Source organism: Dromiciops gliroides, chromosome X (genome assembly GCF_019393635.1).
Source record: "Dromiciops gliroides isolate mDroGli1 chromosome X, mDroGli1.pri, whole genome shotgun sequence".
Taxonomy (NCBI): domain Eukaryota; kingdom Metazoa; phylum Chordata; class Mammalia; order Microbiotheria; family Microbiotheriidae; genus Dromiciops; species Dromiciops gliroides.
In genome coordinates this window covers 610873-630771 of record NC_057867.1, presented here as the reverse complement: position 1 = coordinate 630771, position 19899 = coordinate 610873, and the positions used below count along the sequence as shown (strand labels likewise).

At 44.0% G+C, this 19899-nt stretch overlaps 1 protein-coding gene across 15 annotated transcripts in view; it reads right to left on the bottom strand.

The window, feature by feature from the left end:
- HUWE1 (HECT, UBA and WWE domain containing E3 ubiquitin protein ligase 1) overlaps positions 1–19899 on the bottom strand; it is a 114611-nt gene that overhangs the window by 79378 nt on the left and 15334 nt on the right. For all 15 annotated transcript variants that reach the window (XM_043973689.1, XM_043973699.1, XM_043973695.1 and 12 more), the window contains exons 3-7: positions 11119–11185; positions 10749–10847; positions 9912–10118; positions 6947–7099; positions 82–144 (exon numbers count right to left, since the gene is read on the bottom strand). In XM_043973689.1, coding sequence (XP_043829624.1) covers positions 82–144; positions 6947–7099; positions 9912–10118; positions 10749–10847; positions 11119–11163 — 567 coding nt within the window. In that variant the 5' untranslated portion in view covers positions 11164–11185. The remainder of the gene's footprint in view (positions 1–81; positions 145–6946; positions 7100–9911; positions 10119–10748; positions 10848–11118; positions 11186–19899) is intronic.

Here is a 19899-nt window from a genome sequence, read left to right as displayed (position 1 = left end):
CCTCAGGCATTTCCCAGAGGATAAAGCTCCCTCACAGCCAGGTAAGAACAAGAGACATCTCAAATGGAAACACCGACTTACCATCATGTGCAGGTCTCGACAACACTCTGCAAGTCCAAAGCCATTTTCCTTGCCACCCCAGCTCTGCAGGAAATAACAAGGCAGAGTTACAACTCACTGCACACATGTCAGTGTCACTTTTCTATCAATTTAACCAACAACAGCAAGGTCAGGTTAACTGGGACTTGATGTACGCTCGCTCCCACGGGATGAAGGAAAAACACACCCAACAGTCCTGAGTTAGGGTGGCAGAAGAGAGAGCACTTAATTTTAAGGACACAAACAGAATAAAAGGCCATGCCAATGAATCAAAATAGAAGCAATGATCACGACGATATAAGGCCATGTTTTCTGAATCCACGTCAGCCTTCTATTGAGGAGCAAGTTAAACACTCTGGAGGCCAAGTAGAACAAGAAGGGCTTCAAGACAGGTGTCACATGTGGTGTCTCCAAAGTGCCCCCCACCAAGGCTTGACCAGTCTAACTAAGGCCTGAAAAGGACAAAAAGTTCGAGAGGGTGATGGCCTCCCTAGGCCTGGAAAGCAAATAGCTTTTGGAGGTAGTTAAGGACCAATGTGCCAACTCCTCCTGAGCCTTCATCTATTCACAACTCTCTCTACTTGTATATAAAAGTGATTAATGAAAAACAAGAAAGGACTTTACATGGATTCTCCTCCTCCTCCTCCATCATCACCACTACCACCACCATATAGTGCTTACTGTGTGCCAATTATTGTGCAAATTAACAAGGATCCATGTCATATCCTTTAATTTCTCTGTGATGAAGGTGACACAAACCCAAACAGGCCAACTCTGGGTCAATAGTGCCTAGAGAAAAACCTTACCAGGCTGCTAATTACCGGAGAAGCACTTTTGGGGTGTTTGTACCCTTGAGTTTTTTTATATGGAAATAGCCCAAGGCAGTGGGTGGTGGGTCACCTTCCACTCAGTGTTCCCCTGACTAAACACTTGCCGGATCTTGCTGTTTCCATTTGTCCAATGCCTCCCCAGCTAGACCTTCTTCCTCTCTCTACTCCTGTGACCACAACGTACAACGTGAGTCAGGTCCCTGTCACCTCTCTCTCACCTAGATTATCCCAAGAACCTTTGAGGTCTCCACATGTCAAATTTCTCTTCCCTCCAGTAGAACTGATACAATGAGATTACCCTTAAGTGCAGACCTATGTGAAGAGCCTTGGCTTAAGTAATCTACCTTTTCCAGCATCACTGGACATTACTCATCCTCTGCCATGGTAGAATGGGCTCCTCTCTGCATCCCCCTCATTATCTTCACCTCAGGGCACCTCCAGGCATCAGAACCGACTCTCCCCCATGCCTGCAAGGCACACCTTGCACCTTTGGAGTACCTCTCTTCCTTGGAGATGCAGCCTGTATTAAGTTGCCTTTCTAGAGTCCTCAAGTGTTACTTAGTACTACCCTCTCTTCCAAACTATTGGCCTTGGACTTCTTCCCTTTCTGTTTACACCAGCCAGACCTCCAGAGATATTTCTTATCTCCCCCACTGCACTGCAAATTCAGCTGAGGAAGAGATCAAGTCATTGTACTTCTACCTCAAGCACCCAGCACAGTGCCTGGCACACAGTACCTCATCCAAAGGGAGAAGCAAGAAGGAGCATCTGGCAGGGAAGTCAAATCATCTGCGTCATGCTTGACATACATACAGCAGACGCTATACTAAACCTGTACAGATTGACTATCCAAGAGGTATTTGTTTTCCCAACTACCACAGTGACTTTGGATGAGTAAATAGGCAAAATCAACATACATCCTGGCAGCTAGGGGGTCCTGAAGTGGCTACAGCACTGGACCAGGAATCGGGAAGACCTGAGCTCAAATCCCACCTCAGACACTTCCTAGCTATGTGACCCATGGCAAGTCACCGAACCCTATCTGTCTCACTTTCTGCATCTGTAAAATGAGTCGCAGAAGGAAATGGCAAACCCTTCCAGTATTTCTGCCAGAAAAACAAAAAACCCCAAACCCAAATGGGGTTACGAAGAGTAGATGTGACTAAAAACAACCCAACAACAACGCATACCAAATGTCACTGACCCCAGTGTGTTTCAAAAGGTCTAGAGAAAGGGCTCCTCCAAGGACAGGATTTAGAGGAAGACAGGGGGACAGCCCCACTGGCATCCATCTCCATCCATGGACTGGCATGTCATGGTTATCTATCAGTCCCTTCATCTCCTGCCACTGACTCCAAGCCTACTTCTGCGCAGAGCTGCTTCTGAATCAGAGGATGGGGCTGGAACGACACTCAGAGAGCCAAGAGGGAGGAAAGGATCTGCTTTCTTGAGGAGACATGAGTCAAAATAGGAATAAGCTCCAAAAGTAAATGGCCTTGAGCTCCTGCTACATTGGGCCCACAACACAGCCAAGATGCTCAGTAAAAGCTTATTGCTTCAATCAGGCTCAGAAGTGGGGGCAGAGAGGAAGAACTGCAACTGAGGAAAAATTCCATCCAAGGCCCAGGCTACTGTTACCAGGGCCAGGAGAAGAAAGACAGCCTGAGATTTGGAGAGCAATTCAGAGTTGCTGGAGCTCAACACTCATCTTTATTTCTAGACCCACCAACCTCTTGGCCCAACAAAAATCTCTCCATTTTTTCCCTGTGGACACTTCCTAGCTTTGGATATTGAAAAAGGTTAACGAAGCAGTGGCTACAGGAATCCTTACTTGGGACTCACAATCAGCCTATGGAGGGATGCTTTGGGGATGGGGAGTGAAGTAAAGGGAGTGAAACAGAAAGCAGACCTATAGACTTGGCCCCTTGGCCCCCAGGTCTTCTTCAAACCAAGGTCTGGTCTAACCAGGAGGTCAAACTGCTGCTTAAGTTGTCGACAGTCACCAAAAATTTAAGTACCTACAATGTGCCATGTACTGGGCTAAGTGCTGGGGATACAAATCTGAAAAAGACAGTCCCTGTCTTCAAAGAACTTCCAATCTAGTGTGCAAAGACAAGCTATGCTAGGTACTGAGGTACCACAGGAATTATCCTGCCCACATTACACGAAACAGGCTCGGAAGGGAAAAAGATTTGTTTAAGGTCACAAAGCTAGGACCCAGCCTCAAAACAGAAGTGAACAAGTGCTACAAATCACTGAGAAATGTAAGCAGAAAAATGCCTTGAGGTATTTATACCTCAAACTAATCCACTGGATTTGCGCAGCACTGTCAGCAGAGCCTCAAGTTTTCAACAAGGATGATGAAAGAAAAAGCTCTAGAGGAAAGGACTGGTAAAGATCAAGTGGTCAACAAAACCCAAATCATGAACTTTCTAAGACCAAGCATAGACTGAGGAGAAATCAATGATTCTGGAAGATAACAAGCAATAAGAGAACAAAATGGGAAAAAAAGAGAACATGAAAGGCGGCAGCTCTCAAACACAGGCTAAGTCTAGAGAAGCTAAGAATCACTGGGCTACCTGAGGGGAGGGGGAACATCCCTCTAGGTCAAGAAATCAAAAACACTATTCCAAGTATACTGGAGCAACAGGCCCAAGAAAACCAGAGAATCCACAAATCACCTCCCCAAAGTCATCCCAAAAGGAAAAGGCCCAGGAATGGCACAGTCACAGCCCAGAAATTCCACAAAGAAAAAACTCTGCAGGCACCCAGAAAAGCAGTACAGAGCACCAGGGAAGTCAGGGGCTAGAAAAAGGGCAAAAACTAAAGGCTGAAATACAAGAATAATTACCCACCCATTGGTATCTATCATGTTATAGGGAAAAAACAAAATTGGAGCTGAGAGGAACTTTGAAACAGAGAAACTCGGGAAAGGAAAATGTTTCTGAGCAACTGGACAGTCCAGCTAACATTCTACTAGGGGATGAAGGTCCTTTTGTAACCTTACTGTCTTCAAAGGGTACTTACTGATAAGGAAAGAGGAGCAAGACACTTGTTTGGGAGAAATGAGGAAGCAGGGGATAGAACATGCTTCTCAAAACCAGGGGACAAGGAAAGACCACAGGAGGCATCAGATCAATCTCACTCTTAACTGGAACAGACAAAAAGGTTGGACACATACACTGTGAAGAAAGGGCTAAGGGAGTTGGAAATAGATGAACATAAACACAGATGTACATGAACACAGTTTGGGTTCAAAATCTGTTCAAAGGGAAAAAAGTGGGGGGGGATTAAGAAAGAAAATAACATGGGGAGAGAATAGCTGCAAACAAAACAAACTTACTAAAGGGCAGATGAAAAGAAGAGAGAGTAGAAAAGCAAAGAGTCAGAACCTACAGGGGATGCCTTTTGGATCATAGCAACAGGATCTGATCCCCCTGCCTCCCCATCAAAGAGGACCATTAAAATGTTTTCCCCCTTTTTAATGAACATAAAGACATGAAAGAAACATGAATGAGCAGAGTAGTTTTGAAATTAAGGTGCAGAGGGTAGCTAGGTGATGCAATGAATAAAGTACCAGCACTGGATTCAGGAAGACCTGAGTTCAAATTCGGCCTTGGATACTTGACATTTACTAGCTGTGTGACCCTGGGCAGGTCACTTAAACCTCATTGCCCCATCAAAAGAAAAGAAGAAGAAAAATACTGATTCACAGAGTTCAGATCAGAAAGGGAGTTGAGCATAACCAATACAGGGGGGATAGCTTAGGAAAGAACTGAGGAGTAAAGGAATTGAAGGTCACAGTGAAGAGAGAGAATGAGATTAGGAGTCTTAAAGAGGAAGCAAAGAGGGAATGATCAAATGGAAGGATTATGACCACAAAAAGAAATTCCAGAGTTGAGTGACATAGCAGTGACAGACTCATAATAAAGGGTATGCCCATCTCTGCATGGAGCTGAAGGAATTCACTGAAGAAGGACAAGATGGAAAGGGATTTCAGTAGACAATCAATCACCAAACATTTCTGAAGCTGCTACTAGGTGCCAAGTGCACCTGCGAACTAGGAATGTAAATCAAAATAAGAGTCTCTACCCCAGAGGAGCTTACACTGGAAGCATCTGTGAATAGATGCACTGGCACTGTGAAGCCTTCTTGGACAGAAGCACGGAAAGTGAGAAAGCTCACTGAATGGTTCATACCCTTGCATATACAACCCAAGGAGAAGCAAGGTAGAAAGCAAGCCTAGGTATCCATGCCCAAGTGTGCAGAGACAAAGTAGGTGCTCAAAAGTGAAGAATTCCTGGACCACTTGGGGTTTAAGAATGCAATGGAATGCTGCTGCACAAATAAAAGCTATGTGAATGATGATTATAAGGAACCCTGAAAAACGTGGGGAGGTCAGGTGTGAACTACAGTAAAACGAAGAAAAAAGAAACAGGAAACCTCCAACAAGCAATGATCATCCTTGAGACAAAAGCACTGTCAGGCAAGGCAAGGCTGCTGTGCCACCTGCTGCAGCAGAACACTTCTTCCTTTTTTCTTTACTACGGGTAGCAGACAATGGAAATGTTATGCAGTTGTTTCAGTCACACCCAACTCTTCTTGACTCCATTTGGGGTTTTCTTGGCAAAGATCCTGGAGTAGTTTGCTATTTCCTTCTCCAGCTTATTTTACATATGAGGAAACTGAGGCAAACACAGTTAAGTGACTTGTTTAGGGTAGTGTAAACGACAAAAAAGCAGCAATGTTGCCGAATGAAAACTCCATGCATCTGATTAGGACACAACATAGCTGAGAATCAATAACTTGGTCACCTGCACCTTTCCTGTTTGCAGTACATTTGTTCTACCCAGAAATGTAAAAATATACACTATGTGTAAACAATACAAAGAACAGAAAGAGAAGGGAGAGACTGGCTGCCCCTCACTGCCTTTGGGCACTATTCCTTAAAATGTAGCAGCTTCCCAAGTGCTTGCTGAATTAACTGAGCTTCCCACCCAAGCTTGAAGACAAAGGTTTGCCCTGGGAGTGGGCAGAACCAGCTGCAGAGGGCGAGGGGCCCCAGGCAACAGTGCAGAATAGGCTTTATGCAGCCCCCCTTCTCACAGACACACTGAGCCCACCAATGCCACGTCTTCTAAGTCTACTGTCTAGGTGGACACAGAACTTCAACAGCAAACTCCTTTTCTTGGCCAATATTCAAGACTAGCAAGTTGCCATCCCTGGTTCTTATCTGACAGGAGCATAACAGGTTAAGACATTTGATAAAGCCTTAAGCCATCAAGAGATCCTGCGTTATGTTACCAAGAATGCAGCAAATTGCTCCAGCAACCCACTTGAAGCCCCAATCTTTCTCCCCAGTATCTGATGGACTTCAAATGTAGCACACACAGTGCTTGTTGGCCTGGAGAAGACTCTAAATCTATATGCTCTATTCCTGTTAGTTTCCAAAAACAATTTAGAGTCACTTGCAAATTCTAAGGACACATCCAAAAAAGGAAAAAATACATCCAAGGTCAAATTCTTCAAACAAGAGAGGGAGGAGAAAGAGCAAACGAGGGGAACAAACAGTAAGTTCTTGCTAACCCACTGGAGAAATGCCTAGCCCGAAGTCTTCCCTTGAACAAATAAGGTTGCTTTTTGAGGTCAAAACTGTATAATTTGAGTCAATCAATTTCAAGATTGGAAATTCTGTCATTACTCAACCATTTCTGCCAGTCTAACTACTAATACCTCAGTCTCCAAAGTAGTCTGAAGAGCAATAATGCTGGTAATCTCGAACCACTGATCTTTTGGTGAAGAATCCAAAACCTTCACTTCCCGTGAAAGACTCCCAATCTACCTGGTTCTCACATTTGGTTATCAGTGGAACAATGGACAAACAGAATGCCTGGGCAACCATTTAGGGCACCAAAAACATTTTCAAATGGACTGTCAGACAGCCACTTTGAAGCTTCTGGAGCCAGCAGGTAAAAGGGCTGCCTGCCCCCCCCCCCCCACCATTATCTACTACTGACCTCTGCCAAGTGCTGCAGACGGGACAGCAGCGGAGTCCTCTTGTCAGAACCCAGGCGAGTAATGTAGTTGGATCTCTTGCTGAAGACATATAGGAGATTCAGCACCGCGAGTACCACTTGCATATCAGAGGAGGCCAGTAATGTAGTCAGATGCTACAGGGATAGAAAGGAATAGTTATAAGAAAAAGCTAATTTTCTATGGTAAGCTTAGAAGCTCAAACAAGATAGAAATCAGCTTTTGCCAGTGAGCAAAACAGTCAAACTCCATGGAGCTTAGAATTTAACCTAGCAGGGGCGGCTAAGTGGCACAGTGGATAAAGCACTGGCCTTGGAGTCAGGAGTACCTGAGTTCAAATCCAGCCTCAGATGCTTGACACTTACTGTGTGACCCTGGGCAAGTCACTTAACCCCAACTGCCTCACCAAAAAAAAAGAAAGAAAGAATGCATTTAACCTAGCAACCCAGAAGCCAAGTTCTTATTTCCTTTGGAAGGGGACATACATGCACGCACATACAATCCTGTATAACAACTGGAATGACGCCACCTGCTGGAGACTTACTGTAGAAGAGTTCCGCCCATGAAGCGAAGGTCTTTGGGGGCAAGACCAGGAGTCTTTTCTTTGGCATCAGGAAGTGACGCAGGCTAGTGGGAGGAGGAAGGAAGAGACTGGCGCTCAGGCTCACTCTCTTTCCTGGGGACTCTGGCAGAGAAGGGAGCTAAAAATGTGCTCTCCCTTTAATAGATAAGAATCTAGGCCTTTCTCTCTCTCAAGGGCTTCCCAAGTCTCAAATGTGTATGCCATGGCAAGGGGCTCTCTATATATACACAGGGCTTTCCTTTTAGCTATGCCAACTGCTCACATTTGTAAGCGGAGTAAAGCAGATTCTAACATCACAACATAGAGAAAAAGATGGAGGCTCAGACAAACAAAAGGATCTGGTCCCCAAGCTGGAAATGTCTGAGTGCAGATGTCCAAGCAAGCCAAGCTTCCCCAGGACCATAACTGGAGTTTGAGTCCTGGAGGACACATTCGTCTGGCCTTCAAGGCCCCAACAGGGAGCACAAGTTTCTAAAGCAGTTTGTGCTGGAAGATCATGGCCAAAAAAGGACTAAGTATAGGCCCATCAAACCAGAAACAGGCAAAAAGTTCCTACTGCCTGTTTTCTCCAGCTTGATCTTACAGATTCCCCTGTTTTGTGGGTCTATTCTCTCTCCCAAATAGAAGGACCAGGCCCTGCAAAGCCTACACTGGAATTTTAGAAAGAGGCAGGAGATGCTGGAGACCCTGTTTGACTTGGTTACTAAGTGGGTCCGTCTAGTCTTGTCACAAGGACAGATAAAAACCAAAGGGCACTGTTTGTTAAATAGTGGCTTTCTGGGACAGAGGAGAAAGGGGAACATTTAGGAGAGACAATAAAAAAAAAATGTATTTAAAAAAAAAAAGCTACTAGGCTGGTTACTCTTCAACTGGGCAGAGCAGTGGGCCTCAATCTTTGCTAACACTAACTCTTGTGCAATACCTCCCGGTTTTCTGTGTGGAATTTGCCTTGTCTCGTGTTCAGCACTTTCTGATCTGCTGACAAAGTTGACTGAACTGTCGGATGTGGAATAAGCCAAGTGTAATCTTTCCAAAGTTTACTGGATTTGGCGGCAGCAGGCCTGGGTCCCGCCACGGCCTGCTGCTGTGTGGCCTTGGCTGAACCACTCTGCTGCTTGGGGCCCCAGCCCCTAATGGACATTGGACCAAATGACCTGTACCATTACTTCCAGGTTTAATTCTACACTTGCACCTTCTTCAGATTTAACTATCAGGAAATGTCGGCACCTCCCCAAGGATACCCCTTGCCTAGAAGCAGGGGTACAGTAGAGAGCAATGCTTGCTTGGCATTCATTACAGCTGAGACTCAGGTTTCTCCCAACCCAAAGTCTTCAGACTTGTCTGTTTCTCTCCTTTAAAGCCTTGGCACAATCCCTGTCAAGCTCAGGCTCAGTTCTAAAGGAGAAGAACACTAGAACCATAGTGGGCGGTAAGCTCCACCTGTCTTGCTGTCCAGCCTGCATGCCCTGCACATCCCAGGCTATTCCCAAAGGTCACCTGAGCCTCTCTGAGAAATGCAACGGGCACTATCACTGTTCTGGAAACAGGAAAGTGTAGAAGGGCAGAGGGCTGAGAAAGGTGAGCCAGTGGCAGGCACAAGGAAGAGGATGGTCTTAACATGGTGAACATGTAAACAGTTTTTTCAAGAAGCCTGGGAAAGCACCTTGGGGTTGGGTTTGGTTGGTTTTTAAGTGCCTCGAACCACCACCACAAAAAGAAGAGCACCAATGGTAACCAGGAGGTAACCGGCCAGCCCTTTCACACCATTAGTTAAGCTATTTATTGGTGGCAAAGACTATAGCTAAGCTGCCCCCCAATGCCTGAAAGTAAGAGACATCCAGTGATCCCCACTCACAAGCTTACTGAAGCAGTCAGAAGGAGGCATGTGCCAATCCTGCCACCTCACCCTCATCATCACCACTGTCACCTGCAGACCAACAGCCATCAATGGGGAGGTGAATCTAAGAGCCCCAGTTAGAACCTAACCTCTTCCCCTAAAGCAGCCAACATTTAGGGAAGTTAACCCTTTTCTGAAACCCCAGATAATGGGAGACTAGAAAGGAAAGCAACCCCCACCAATGTCCACAGCCCCATCCAATCAATGGTTCAGTGGATTTCTTAATGGAAAACGGCAAAAGAAGATTTTGGCTTTGCCCCTGAACCCTGAGGACTATAATGTTGTAGTTGAAAGCAGCCACACATGCAGACGGGAGCTGCTGGAGAGCAGAGCCTGCCCTGATTTTGGAATCGCAGCCCAAATACTCTGCTCAGTGCCTGGCACACAGTACCAAGGTACCCAAGAAATGCTTTTCCATTTGTCCATCAAACACAAGGGGCCAGGATCAAGGCCCCTGTCTCCCACCTACCTCTATGGAGCTGTATAGATGTCGAGAAAAGCTGTATTCGATGAGCAGGGCAGTAAAGTTCAAGACTGCCAAGAGCAGTAATTTCAGATGTTCCTTTTCAGGTCCATCACACATCAGCATCCAAGCCATGTTTTCCACCGTCTGTCCGGCATCAGCCAGAATGCCATCGAAGCGATCCAACAGGTCCACCCAATGGTACAACTCACACTAGAAAAGAAAGAAGGAAGAGGGTCGGTGGTCTCTGCAAGCTGGCAGTGGGGCTCTTGTCCACAGCACACGGACAGGTAGCCCACCTTTGCTCATTCCAACCATTCTCCTGCTCCTGCTCCTATTGGGGTTCAAGAACTCCTAGATGTCTATCTCCACAAAGTGAAAGGCTTTGCCTGCTACCAACCACTTCAACTTCAGGAGAGAAATGTCTATCTTTCTTACCCAAGATTCACTTATCTGGATCAAACCACAGACTCTAAGCCTCCTGAATGAACTCAGGGAAACAGAGCAAAAAACCTTTGACTGCATGCAAGTATCATCAATGTTTCTTGCTAGTGCTACCTTCCAGTCTAGCTTCTATCACCCAACGCATACGTGGAAAATGGCATGAGCTTAGGGTCAGAAGCTCAGAACCAACCAAGTTTTCATCATCAACAATGGGTACAATTTGATCTCTTTCTTAGTGGTTCATCAATCCAACTACTCTGGGTCAAAGGTCATGTGTAGAGGGTAGAAAGGTGCTCGCTAAAGTGCAGTTGCTCTTCAGGGAGGTTGAGGCACATCCTATTACTACCCTCGCTAAGTCTCCCTTGTGTGGAAGAATACAGTCTACGACATCCTACCCACCTTTCCAATATTCCAGGTTTTGATCTGCTGAAGTTCCAGGAGCAGCTGCTCATCATTACAACTCTTAAGTTTGTCTATCAGAGCCCGGCAGTCTGCAGGCTAGAAGAAAACACAAGGACCCTCATTAATGGAGATAGTGGAGACCTCATGTGGCTATCTCCCCAGGAATTCCCCAACATAAACATAGGGGTTCATTCAGATCTATAACCAGACAGTGTGCTCATAGCACAAATTAAGAGGCCCCAAATGTCCTCTCCCTTTTTTGGAGGTGGGGAAGGAGGGAAGGATCGTCTTGTCACTCAGCCCAAGGGCTACACTCTCCTACGGTAAATGAGTCTAAATAAAGCCAGCCCTCCCTTCAAATACTCACAGCCTCAGTAGGCGTCTTCTTCAGTTTAGTCCTGTCCACTTTCATTTTTGAAATTTTCTGTGTGTCCCTAGAAGAAAGTTGTCACGTTAGCAAAATCAGAAATGCCAAGCCATGCAGATAACAATTCTGGTCTATAAGTTATAGGGTCAAGCATAAGGAGCCTCAAAATCCATGCTGGCTGTGAGGCAACAGCTGACCATGGCTAAGGCAGCAGCAGCTCCAGCTACATGGGCAACTCTGGCTAGGAAGTCCGTCCCCATAGACCACTAGCTTCCAACTGATTGCAAATTCATCCCAACATTCTGAAAATGGGGTCATCATCTGCTGATTTAGACACTAAGATGCCAACATGGGCAAATGTTACACTGCTTAGTAACTTTCTAGAAAACTGTTCCACTTTGGAGCTGATAAATGCAAAAACCTTGGCACAAATCAATTCGGAGAGGGGAGGAATTCCAGTATCATATCTAAGCTGCTTCCTGGCTTGTCCAAACCCTCTCCCTGACCTTGAGAACAAGCATTCAAAAACAGAAACTACCGCTGATGGCAACATTCTAAAAAACCAACCAGGAAAATAGCCCCAAAGGGAAAGTATTGTTATCATCTGCCTTCCTCAGCCCACTCGAGAGTCTAAGAGTAAAAAGTAACTGAGGTAACTGTTTGCCCAGTCCAGAACTGAGGGGGGACCACTCACTCATAATTCAAATGGAAAAGAAGGAACAGTTTGTTCCCACTTTCCATTAGTGATGGGAATGATGCACTATTCTTTTAGGACATCCCAGCAACACTGAGGTCTGAAAAGAAGCAAGTTAAGCCTGTTAAAGGTGGTGACAGAGTACATGGCTCCTTGGGAGCGAGCAGTTGACACTGACCTCCAGGGTATGGGCACATGCCCCACATAAGACTGCCTGCCATCCTGGTAACATATATAATCAAAGACCACCATAAAGTCACAAAACCTGACTTGCCCAGGATTCAAAGGCTCATCCATGTAGAAGACTAGGTGTTCAGGGAACCCAACTACTAGAACTGATCAGGGAATAGCCATATGGCAAAGCCTCTGGCATCCTTCAAACATATCTGTGACATCCAGGGACTGATAGAGAAGAACCCTACACTTCCTGTTCAAAATCCAAAATGCTAAGGCAATTTTGGGGCTCTTGAATGTGGGGAGCTGAGATGATTCCCAAATAACTGGACTGACCCCCAAAAGAATGAGAAGGGCCCAGTCTGATGTGTAATCTGTTACAGTCCTAGCAGTCAAAAGGGTCAGCAACCATTTGTTGCTGAAATGAAAAAGACAATATAGGAAAAACGGGCTGGGGGAATGTTCAGCCAAACACCTCCACTCCATCTGGCTCTTCTAGGAGTCTGGAGTCAGGAAGACTCACCTACCCAAGTTCAGATCCAGCTGCAGACACTCCCTAGCTGCGTAACCCTGGGCAAGTCACTTCACCCTGTTTGCCTCAGTTTCCTCAAATATAAAAGAAGCTGAAGGAAATGGCAAACCGCTCCAGTATCTCTGCCAAGAAATGGTACCCAAACGGTACCACAAAGAGTTGGACACAACTCAAACAACTGAACAACAGTAACAGCTATACTTCCTCATACTTCTATAATGCTAAACTAAGAAGGTACAAATGTAGCCCTCAGTGCCCACTGGAGATGTCTTTAAAGCCTGCCTGAGTTCTCAAAAAGGGGTAATACTGTTCACTGAAGAAAGAACAGGCTCTGCTCAGTATAACTGGCACCTGTGAAGGACCTACCTACCATGTGTGAGACACTGTGCTCAGTGCTGGGGATACAAAGAGAAGCCTGAACACTTCCTGTCCTCAAGGAGTGCCTGGTCTAATTGAAAGGGAAAAGAGTCAAGGTTTTAATAAGCTGGCAACACTCACCGTTTAAAGCTCTTTAAAGATCACCCAGGGAGAAAATGTGGAGAGTCCCAGGGTTGGAAGCAGACAGAGCAGAAGCCAAGGAAACATCATGAGTTCCCAGGCTTCTGAGTAGATAAAACACACATTTCAAGAGCACAGCCCATGTTACAGTTAGTTACCAGTCTTCCACAAATGTGTGTAAACCAAGCATATATATATGACTGACCCAGAGAGATTTTACTACTGGGTTTAGACCCCAAGGAGGCCATAAGGCCAAAGCCCACACAATTACACCAAAATATTTCTAGCAGCACTTTTGGTGATAGTGAAGAATTGGAAACAAAGTTGACGCCCATCAAACAAGTGGGGTTATGTGATGTCATGGAATATTATTGTGCTGTAAGAAAGGATGTGGGTGATGAATGCAGAGAAGTGTGAGGAGATTTACGTGGATTGATGCAGAGGGAAGGAAGCAGAGCCCGCAAAACAAGATACATGACAACGGAAAAAACAACCACACATACAGAAAGGCCCCAAAGTGAACGTTATAGCACAACAAAGGACAAGAGTGGCTCCAAAGGAGAGACATGAGAAGGAGCTCCCACCCCATGACAGAGTTAGAATACCTAGAACTGTAGTACACTGCGGATATTTGCAGATGTTTTTATGTGACCAGTTGTGTTGACTTCCCCCCTTTTTTGATTTTTGCCTTTAAAAAACATACTATCTGCCATATGTGATGGCTGGCAGAAACAGGAACTACAAGGCAGTAACCTCATTTGAAAGTGCATGCGTGCTGTGTTCTACTTCTCTAACAGCCCCCAAACTCCTCTTTTTAAAAATTTCTTTTCAATGAACTCCAATCCACTTTCTCTCCCTCCCAACCCCATCCCATAGGGGAAAAAAAAGAAAGAAAAGAAAAACAATTTTACAAGAATAAATATTCATAGTCAAAGCCAAATGAATTCCCTTAATGGCTGTATACAAAAATGTCTATCAGAAATGAATGATAAGCTTCATCATAGCTCCTGTGGGATGACAGATGGTCACTGCATTTACTGATCATAGTTCTTCCAGCTTTGTCTGTAAACCTAATGAAAGAAATGTGAGACTTCTCTAAAAAAACAACTTCTCCCCACCACTCCACTCAAATTAAGTTCTACTGGATACCCCCCCATTCTTGGGTGGTGGCTGGGCCCCACAATGGCCTATATGCTGAAATTCCCAAGGGAAAAAACCCCCAAAAGATCTTTAAAGTAACATTTGTGACATATTTGGAAACTACAACAGGTAACTGAATAAAGCACTCAATTCCAGTTGGAATCTTTTGACCTCTAGCCCATTTTGCACATAGTAGTTAATAAATGTGTAACCGACCGACTCCCCCGCCCCCCCAACCAGGGAACGTGGACAGACAAAACGAAGGTCAAACCAGTTAAGTTTCCTGGACCACCTGGCAGATCTCCTACCCTGGTAAACTAATCTCAGGAAAAGTATGCATGGGGGGAAGGCGGGACTGGGACCCTGGTGAGGCAATGGCAATTGAAAGGTTTATTATGATCCAGTGATAGCTCCCCAATTATTCAGGTCTGTCTTTATTTCCAAAGAGCATAGATACTTCTCACGTCTATGCCTCGCTCAGTAGATGGATTCCAAAGTACATTACACAACTCTGTACTTTTCTAAAATGGAATTTCTCTATCTCTTCCTGCTGGGATTTCTAGGGATGTGTTTCATATTCTGTAGCTTTGCTGAACTAATTCTTCCCATTAATTTTAGTTGCCTTTCATTATATTGCTGTCAATGTGTTTTATTTCCTTCTTGCCTTGGCTTGATCCCTTGACTTCGTTTTCTTGTCTTATTGCTGCAAGTAAAACTTCATGCACTAACCCAAATAACAGTGATTAGAATGGACACCTTTACTTTACCCTGATCTCATGGGAAAGGGCTCGAAATCATACCAACTACATATATATATATATATATATATATATATATATATATATATATATATATATATATATATGCTGCATCTTGGTTGTAGATAGACTATTTAACATATTAAGGGAATATTCACTTATTCCTTTTTATGGCGCTTTTGTTGCATCTGATAACATAACAGGATTGATTTTCTTTGATGTTCTCACTCTTTGTATGGTCTGTCAAGTTTACAGTTTTCCTAATGTTGAACCAACCTTGCCCTTTTGGTATAACTCCAACCGGCATGGAGGATTTTCTGATATAAGTTTTTCTCATACGAGTCTCATTTCCAAGACATATAAAGAATCTATGCAAATCTGCAATAACGGTCAAAGGGTATGATCAAGCAAGTGACAAAGGAAGAAATCCAAGGTGCCAACACATATATGAAAAATGCTCCACACTATTGATAATTAGAAACTTGTGAAAATATTAAAGCGATCCTGAGGCTCTACCTCACAACTATCACAAGGGCAAAGGTGACAAAAATAGGCAATGACAAATGTTCGAAGGAAAACAGGCACAGTGATGCACTGTGGGTGGAGCTACGAATGGGTTCAGCAACTGGGAACTATGTTCTCAAATATCACTCAATGGTGCATTCCCTGTGACTCAGTGATAACACTACACTAGGTCTAGACCCCAAAGAGATCAAAGCAAGAGGAAAAGGGCCCCTATGTCTGAAAATATTTAGAGCTGCTCCTTCTGTGGTGGCAAGGACACTAAGGGGTACTCATCAAGTGGAGACTGGTTGAACAAAGTATGGCACTTAATAGATGTTCATAAACATTCTGAAAGCAGCAGCCTTCTTCCCAGGCCCTAAATGGTTATCAAAGTAAGGTAGAATTGTAAAAACAAACGATATTGAAACACTTAAGAACTCTGATTCATTGATCCACTGTCCAATTCTGCTTCCGAGGACTAATGATGAGATATACTACCCACCTTCTAACAGAGAAGTGATGGATTCAAAGTGTAGAATGGAACATCCATTTTGGGAATGGGTATTTGTTTTGCTTGCTTATGCACGTTTGTTAACAGGGTTCTGTGTTTGTTTTCTTTCGATGAATAATGGGAGTGTTAAGGAAATAAAGTTAACAGTAGTTAATTTTTAAAAATACCAAATTTGAAAAATATTTTCTACTGGGTGGAGAAGGCAGTCAAGCTATGCCCATCACCCCTATGAGAGAGGTTTTAGGCAATTAGGTAGAGCATACTGGGGAACAAAAGAGGATGAGTATTTCCAGCTTCCCTATCAAGGTAGACTTCTCAGTGATTTCATCAAACAAGGTTTGATAAACAAACACTAAGGAATTCAAATGAAAGCATCCCTGCTAATTTGATGGATGTCAGAATGTTTTTAATTTTCACTGTCCAACTGTCAGTGCTTTAGAACCATTTTTCAGATAGCTGTTGACAGTTTGACTTTTTGGAAAACTGTGCATCTTTTGCTACGTGACAATCTTAAGGTGTTATGGCAATCCTCTATTGATTTTGACAGAAGGGAAGAGAATAAGCATTTATTTATATAGTGCTCAAATGCAAAGTGATGATAGAAAGAGTCCATGGATCAGCTCCAGAAAGCAGCTATCAAAGGCCCAGAAATGTCAGCCATGATCCAGAGCTTCCACATTAAAGAAAAAATGTGGCACTCCAGTCAGGCTCACACAAGACTTGTGCAGTTTCTATTAGAAATGAGAGGAGAGCTTCGAATGCGATATTCCAAAAAAAAGATAAGAGGTCATTGACCAAGAACAATCTTGGAGAGCTAAGTTATCAATCCATGAGAAAAAAAATATACCTTTAAAGGTAAAAAGAAGTTTCAAGTATTGCTGATGAGAAGAACAGAGCTGAACAGGAACTTTGAAATGCAAACATTAGAATCAAGAGAAACGTAAAAAAGGTCAATGTATTTGAAGAACTGTTAGGAGCTGGTGTTGTGCTAACATTTTGCTAGGAGAAGAAACAAGTATCCCCTTCAGACCTTTAAAGTATATTGAGGGAGTGAAATAAGGAAGTGTCCTGAAAGGCAGATTAGTTCTGTTCTGAGGATTTAAAGGGGGGTGGGGGAAGGAAAGGAAGAGAGGCTAAATGGAATACAATAACGTAGAAAAGAGAAAGAGCATAGAACTTGTCCTAACAGTTGGGGCATGGAACAATAAGAGGATACTGAAAACAAAATAAAACCATGAAGAAAAGAAGAGAAGGAGCAGACATCAGATGAACCTTATTCTTATCTTAAATAAATGGTTATGGAGAGGGTCAGTTTTAGGGAGATGACAATATCATGTGAGAATAGTCACAAGAACTCCTAGAGTTCCACGCATGTTTGAAGTAAAGGGGTTGAGAATATTTAAGATGTGCAACAAATCACACACACACACAAACACACAATCCTCCTAAAAAGAAGAATTACAAGCAAAAGAAAACCAAAAAATATCTGGCAATCCTGAGTGCCCAGTAACTCAAGAACGGCCAAACAGACTAAGGCATATGAATGTGACTAGAGGAAATGATGAAAGAGCAGATCTCAGAGAATTCTGGGTAGAAGCACAGTTCACACAAGTATAGCCACGCTTCAAAGACCATGAACAAGTGTGTCTGTCTCCAGGGAATCCACATGGAAGCATGTTACCTATCCCCTGACAGAAAGAGACCTATTACATGTCTGGGTAGGTTCACTGGGCTGGACTCTGCTTATTATACAAAAGGTTAGCCCCTTCCCTCTTTTTTTATTGGGAAAAGTAGCAAGTATTTAAAAAAAAAAAGGGGGGGGGGGGCCAGGGGGCAGCTAGATAGCACAGTGGATAGAGCACCGACCTGGATTCAGGAGGACCTGAGTTCAAATCTAGCCTCAGACACCTGACACTAGCTGTGTGACCTTGGATAAGTCACTCAACCCTCATTGCCCTGGAAAAAAAAGGGGGGGGGGGGCGCCACTGAAATATCCTTTAAATGGACAGAAGAGAAAAAAAGTTCAGAAGGAAGCACAGACAAACAAGATGGTTTTGCAAGTAACATGAAGTATTTATTATATAGTTTAAAAAAAGTTGTTTGACATGGAGACTCATGATTAAATATATAATCTTCTTTTTTTGCTGTTCAAGTTCAGGATAAAAAACCAAATCTATTTAAAAGAAAAGATATGCTGGTGTGGAAAGTACTCTGAATTAGGAGTCCAAGTTGAAAGGATGCAAGGTTCCAATGCTGTCTCTATCACTCACTGCTCCTGTGTCACCTTAGGAAAACCATGTAAGCTTTCTGGAAAGATGAAGAATCTCACTGATTGGCCGCTAAGGTCCTCTCTCCACCTCTTAAGTTTGTGATGCTGTGTGATTCTCTGACTCCTGAAGCCCAATGAGGAACCAAGCTCCCCACCTCCTGACAGAAATATAATGGCCTAAAGGCACAGAAAGAAATAGCCATTGTAGGACATGGCTACTGTGACAGTTGATTTGTCTTGACTACACTAACTTGTTTCTTAGAGGGGGACATTGCGGAAGGCTTGAAGGGGTGTGTGTGTGTGTGTGTGTGTGTGTGTGTGTGTGTGTGTGTGTGTGTGTGTGTGTGTGTTCGTGTGCACACGCATGCTAATTAATAACACTGCTCTAAAAAACCTACTCTCTCTCCTCTGTAGAGGTCAGGGAGGGAGGGAAAGAGGGAGAGAGAGAGAGGAATCCATGAGTTTTGAACATTGTACAGCATGTCCATTTTTCCAATGTGTTGAAAAACGTCTTGTTCTAAAGGATGGCTCAATGGGTGGTGGTGGGAGGAAAAAGTGATACATGGGAAGAACATAGGTGAGGTAAAGACAAAAGATATCAAAAAAACCTATTTGAAAAAGGCACAAGTAATCTGCTATCTCAAAGGAGGCAAATAACCCTGTATACATAAGGCAGGGAGTCCAGATACCTTTGGCTGAAGCTCTCATCTGGACTCTGAAGGGAATCTGACAATAACTACCGGCACCTATTTTGACCCCTAACCCAAACCCCTTCCTTCCTATCTGCTCCGCTAGCCAGAGGACTGCCTGCACCATTTTATTTGGGGGGGAGGGGGTGCAGGGGGGCGCTGAGGTCTAACAGATGCTAAGGTCCCTTTCAACTTAATCCCACAAGTCATCTGGAAAGAGATCTATGTACTTAATTTCCCTTGATAGCCAAAAGTGAACTACTTAATTAAGTTAAGAATCTGTTTGGGGTTTTTTAAAAAAATAACAGCTAACCACCTCTAACCATCCTTAAAATCCAATCACCATCCATACCCTCCCTTCCAAACTCCAACTTCTCTTTGGAATTCTAACAGCAAGAAATAGGAAACTGACTCAGCCTGGGAACAAAAGGCCAGAACTGCTCAAAGGAGCATGCCCCTCTGGGGCCAATAACAAAGAATCAGAAATTCTGCCAAGGAAAGCCTGCGCACACAACCCTACCAACACGGACCCTCACAGCTTCGGCACCATCAAAGTGGACCGACCGAGCCTTGGTCTCAAAGGGCTAAAGAGATGGCCTATATGCAGTCTTGCTGCGTCCTCATTCTAAAAGGCGTTGGGGAGAGGAAAGGGAAACACTAATCAAGAAGTACTTTAATACGGGATTTCAAAGACTAGTTTCTCAACAACCATCTCAAACGGACAAGGACAAACCCAGAACCTTTGGAAATGGCTACTCAATTTCTTTCAGAGATTCCGGCAGGCCTGCCAGGGCTATACATGAGAGGATTAGTTTCTCTAGCAAAACAGCCGTTTGAATGGAAAGGATTGTACTCCGATGCCCACCAACATTCTGAAAACATAATCCCCCTTCCCAGGGTTTAGGTAGTTTTAGTGAGTACACTATTCAGAGTACACAAATGAACTGCTATGCTACCTACAGAATGAGACATACAGGCTTGGGTATGGACAACGTGGAAATCTGCTGGACTA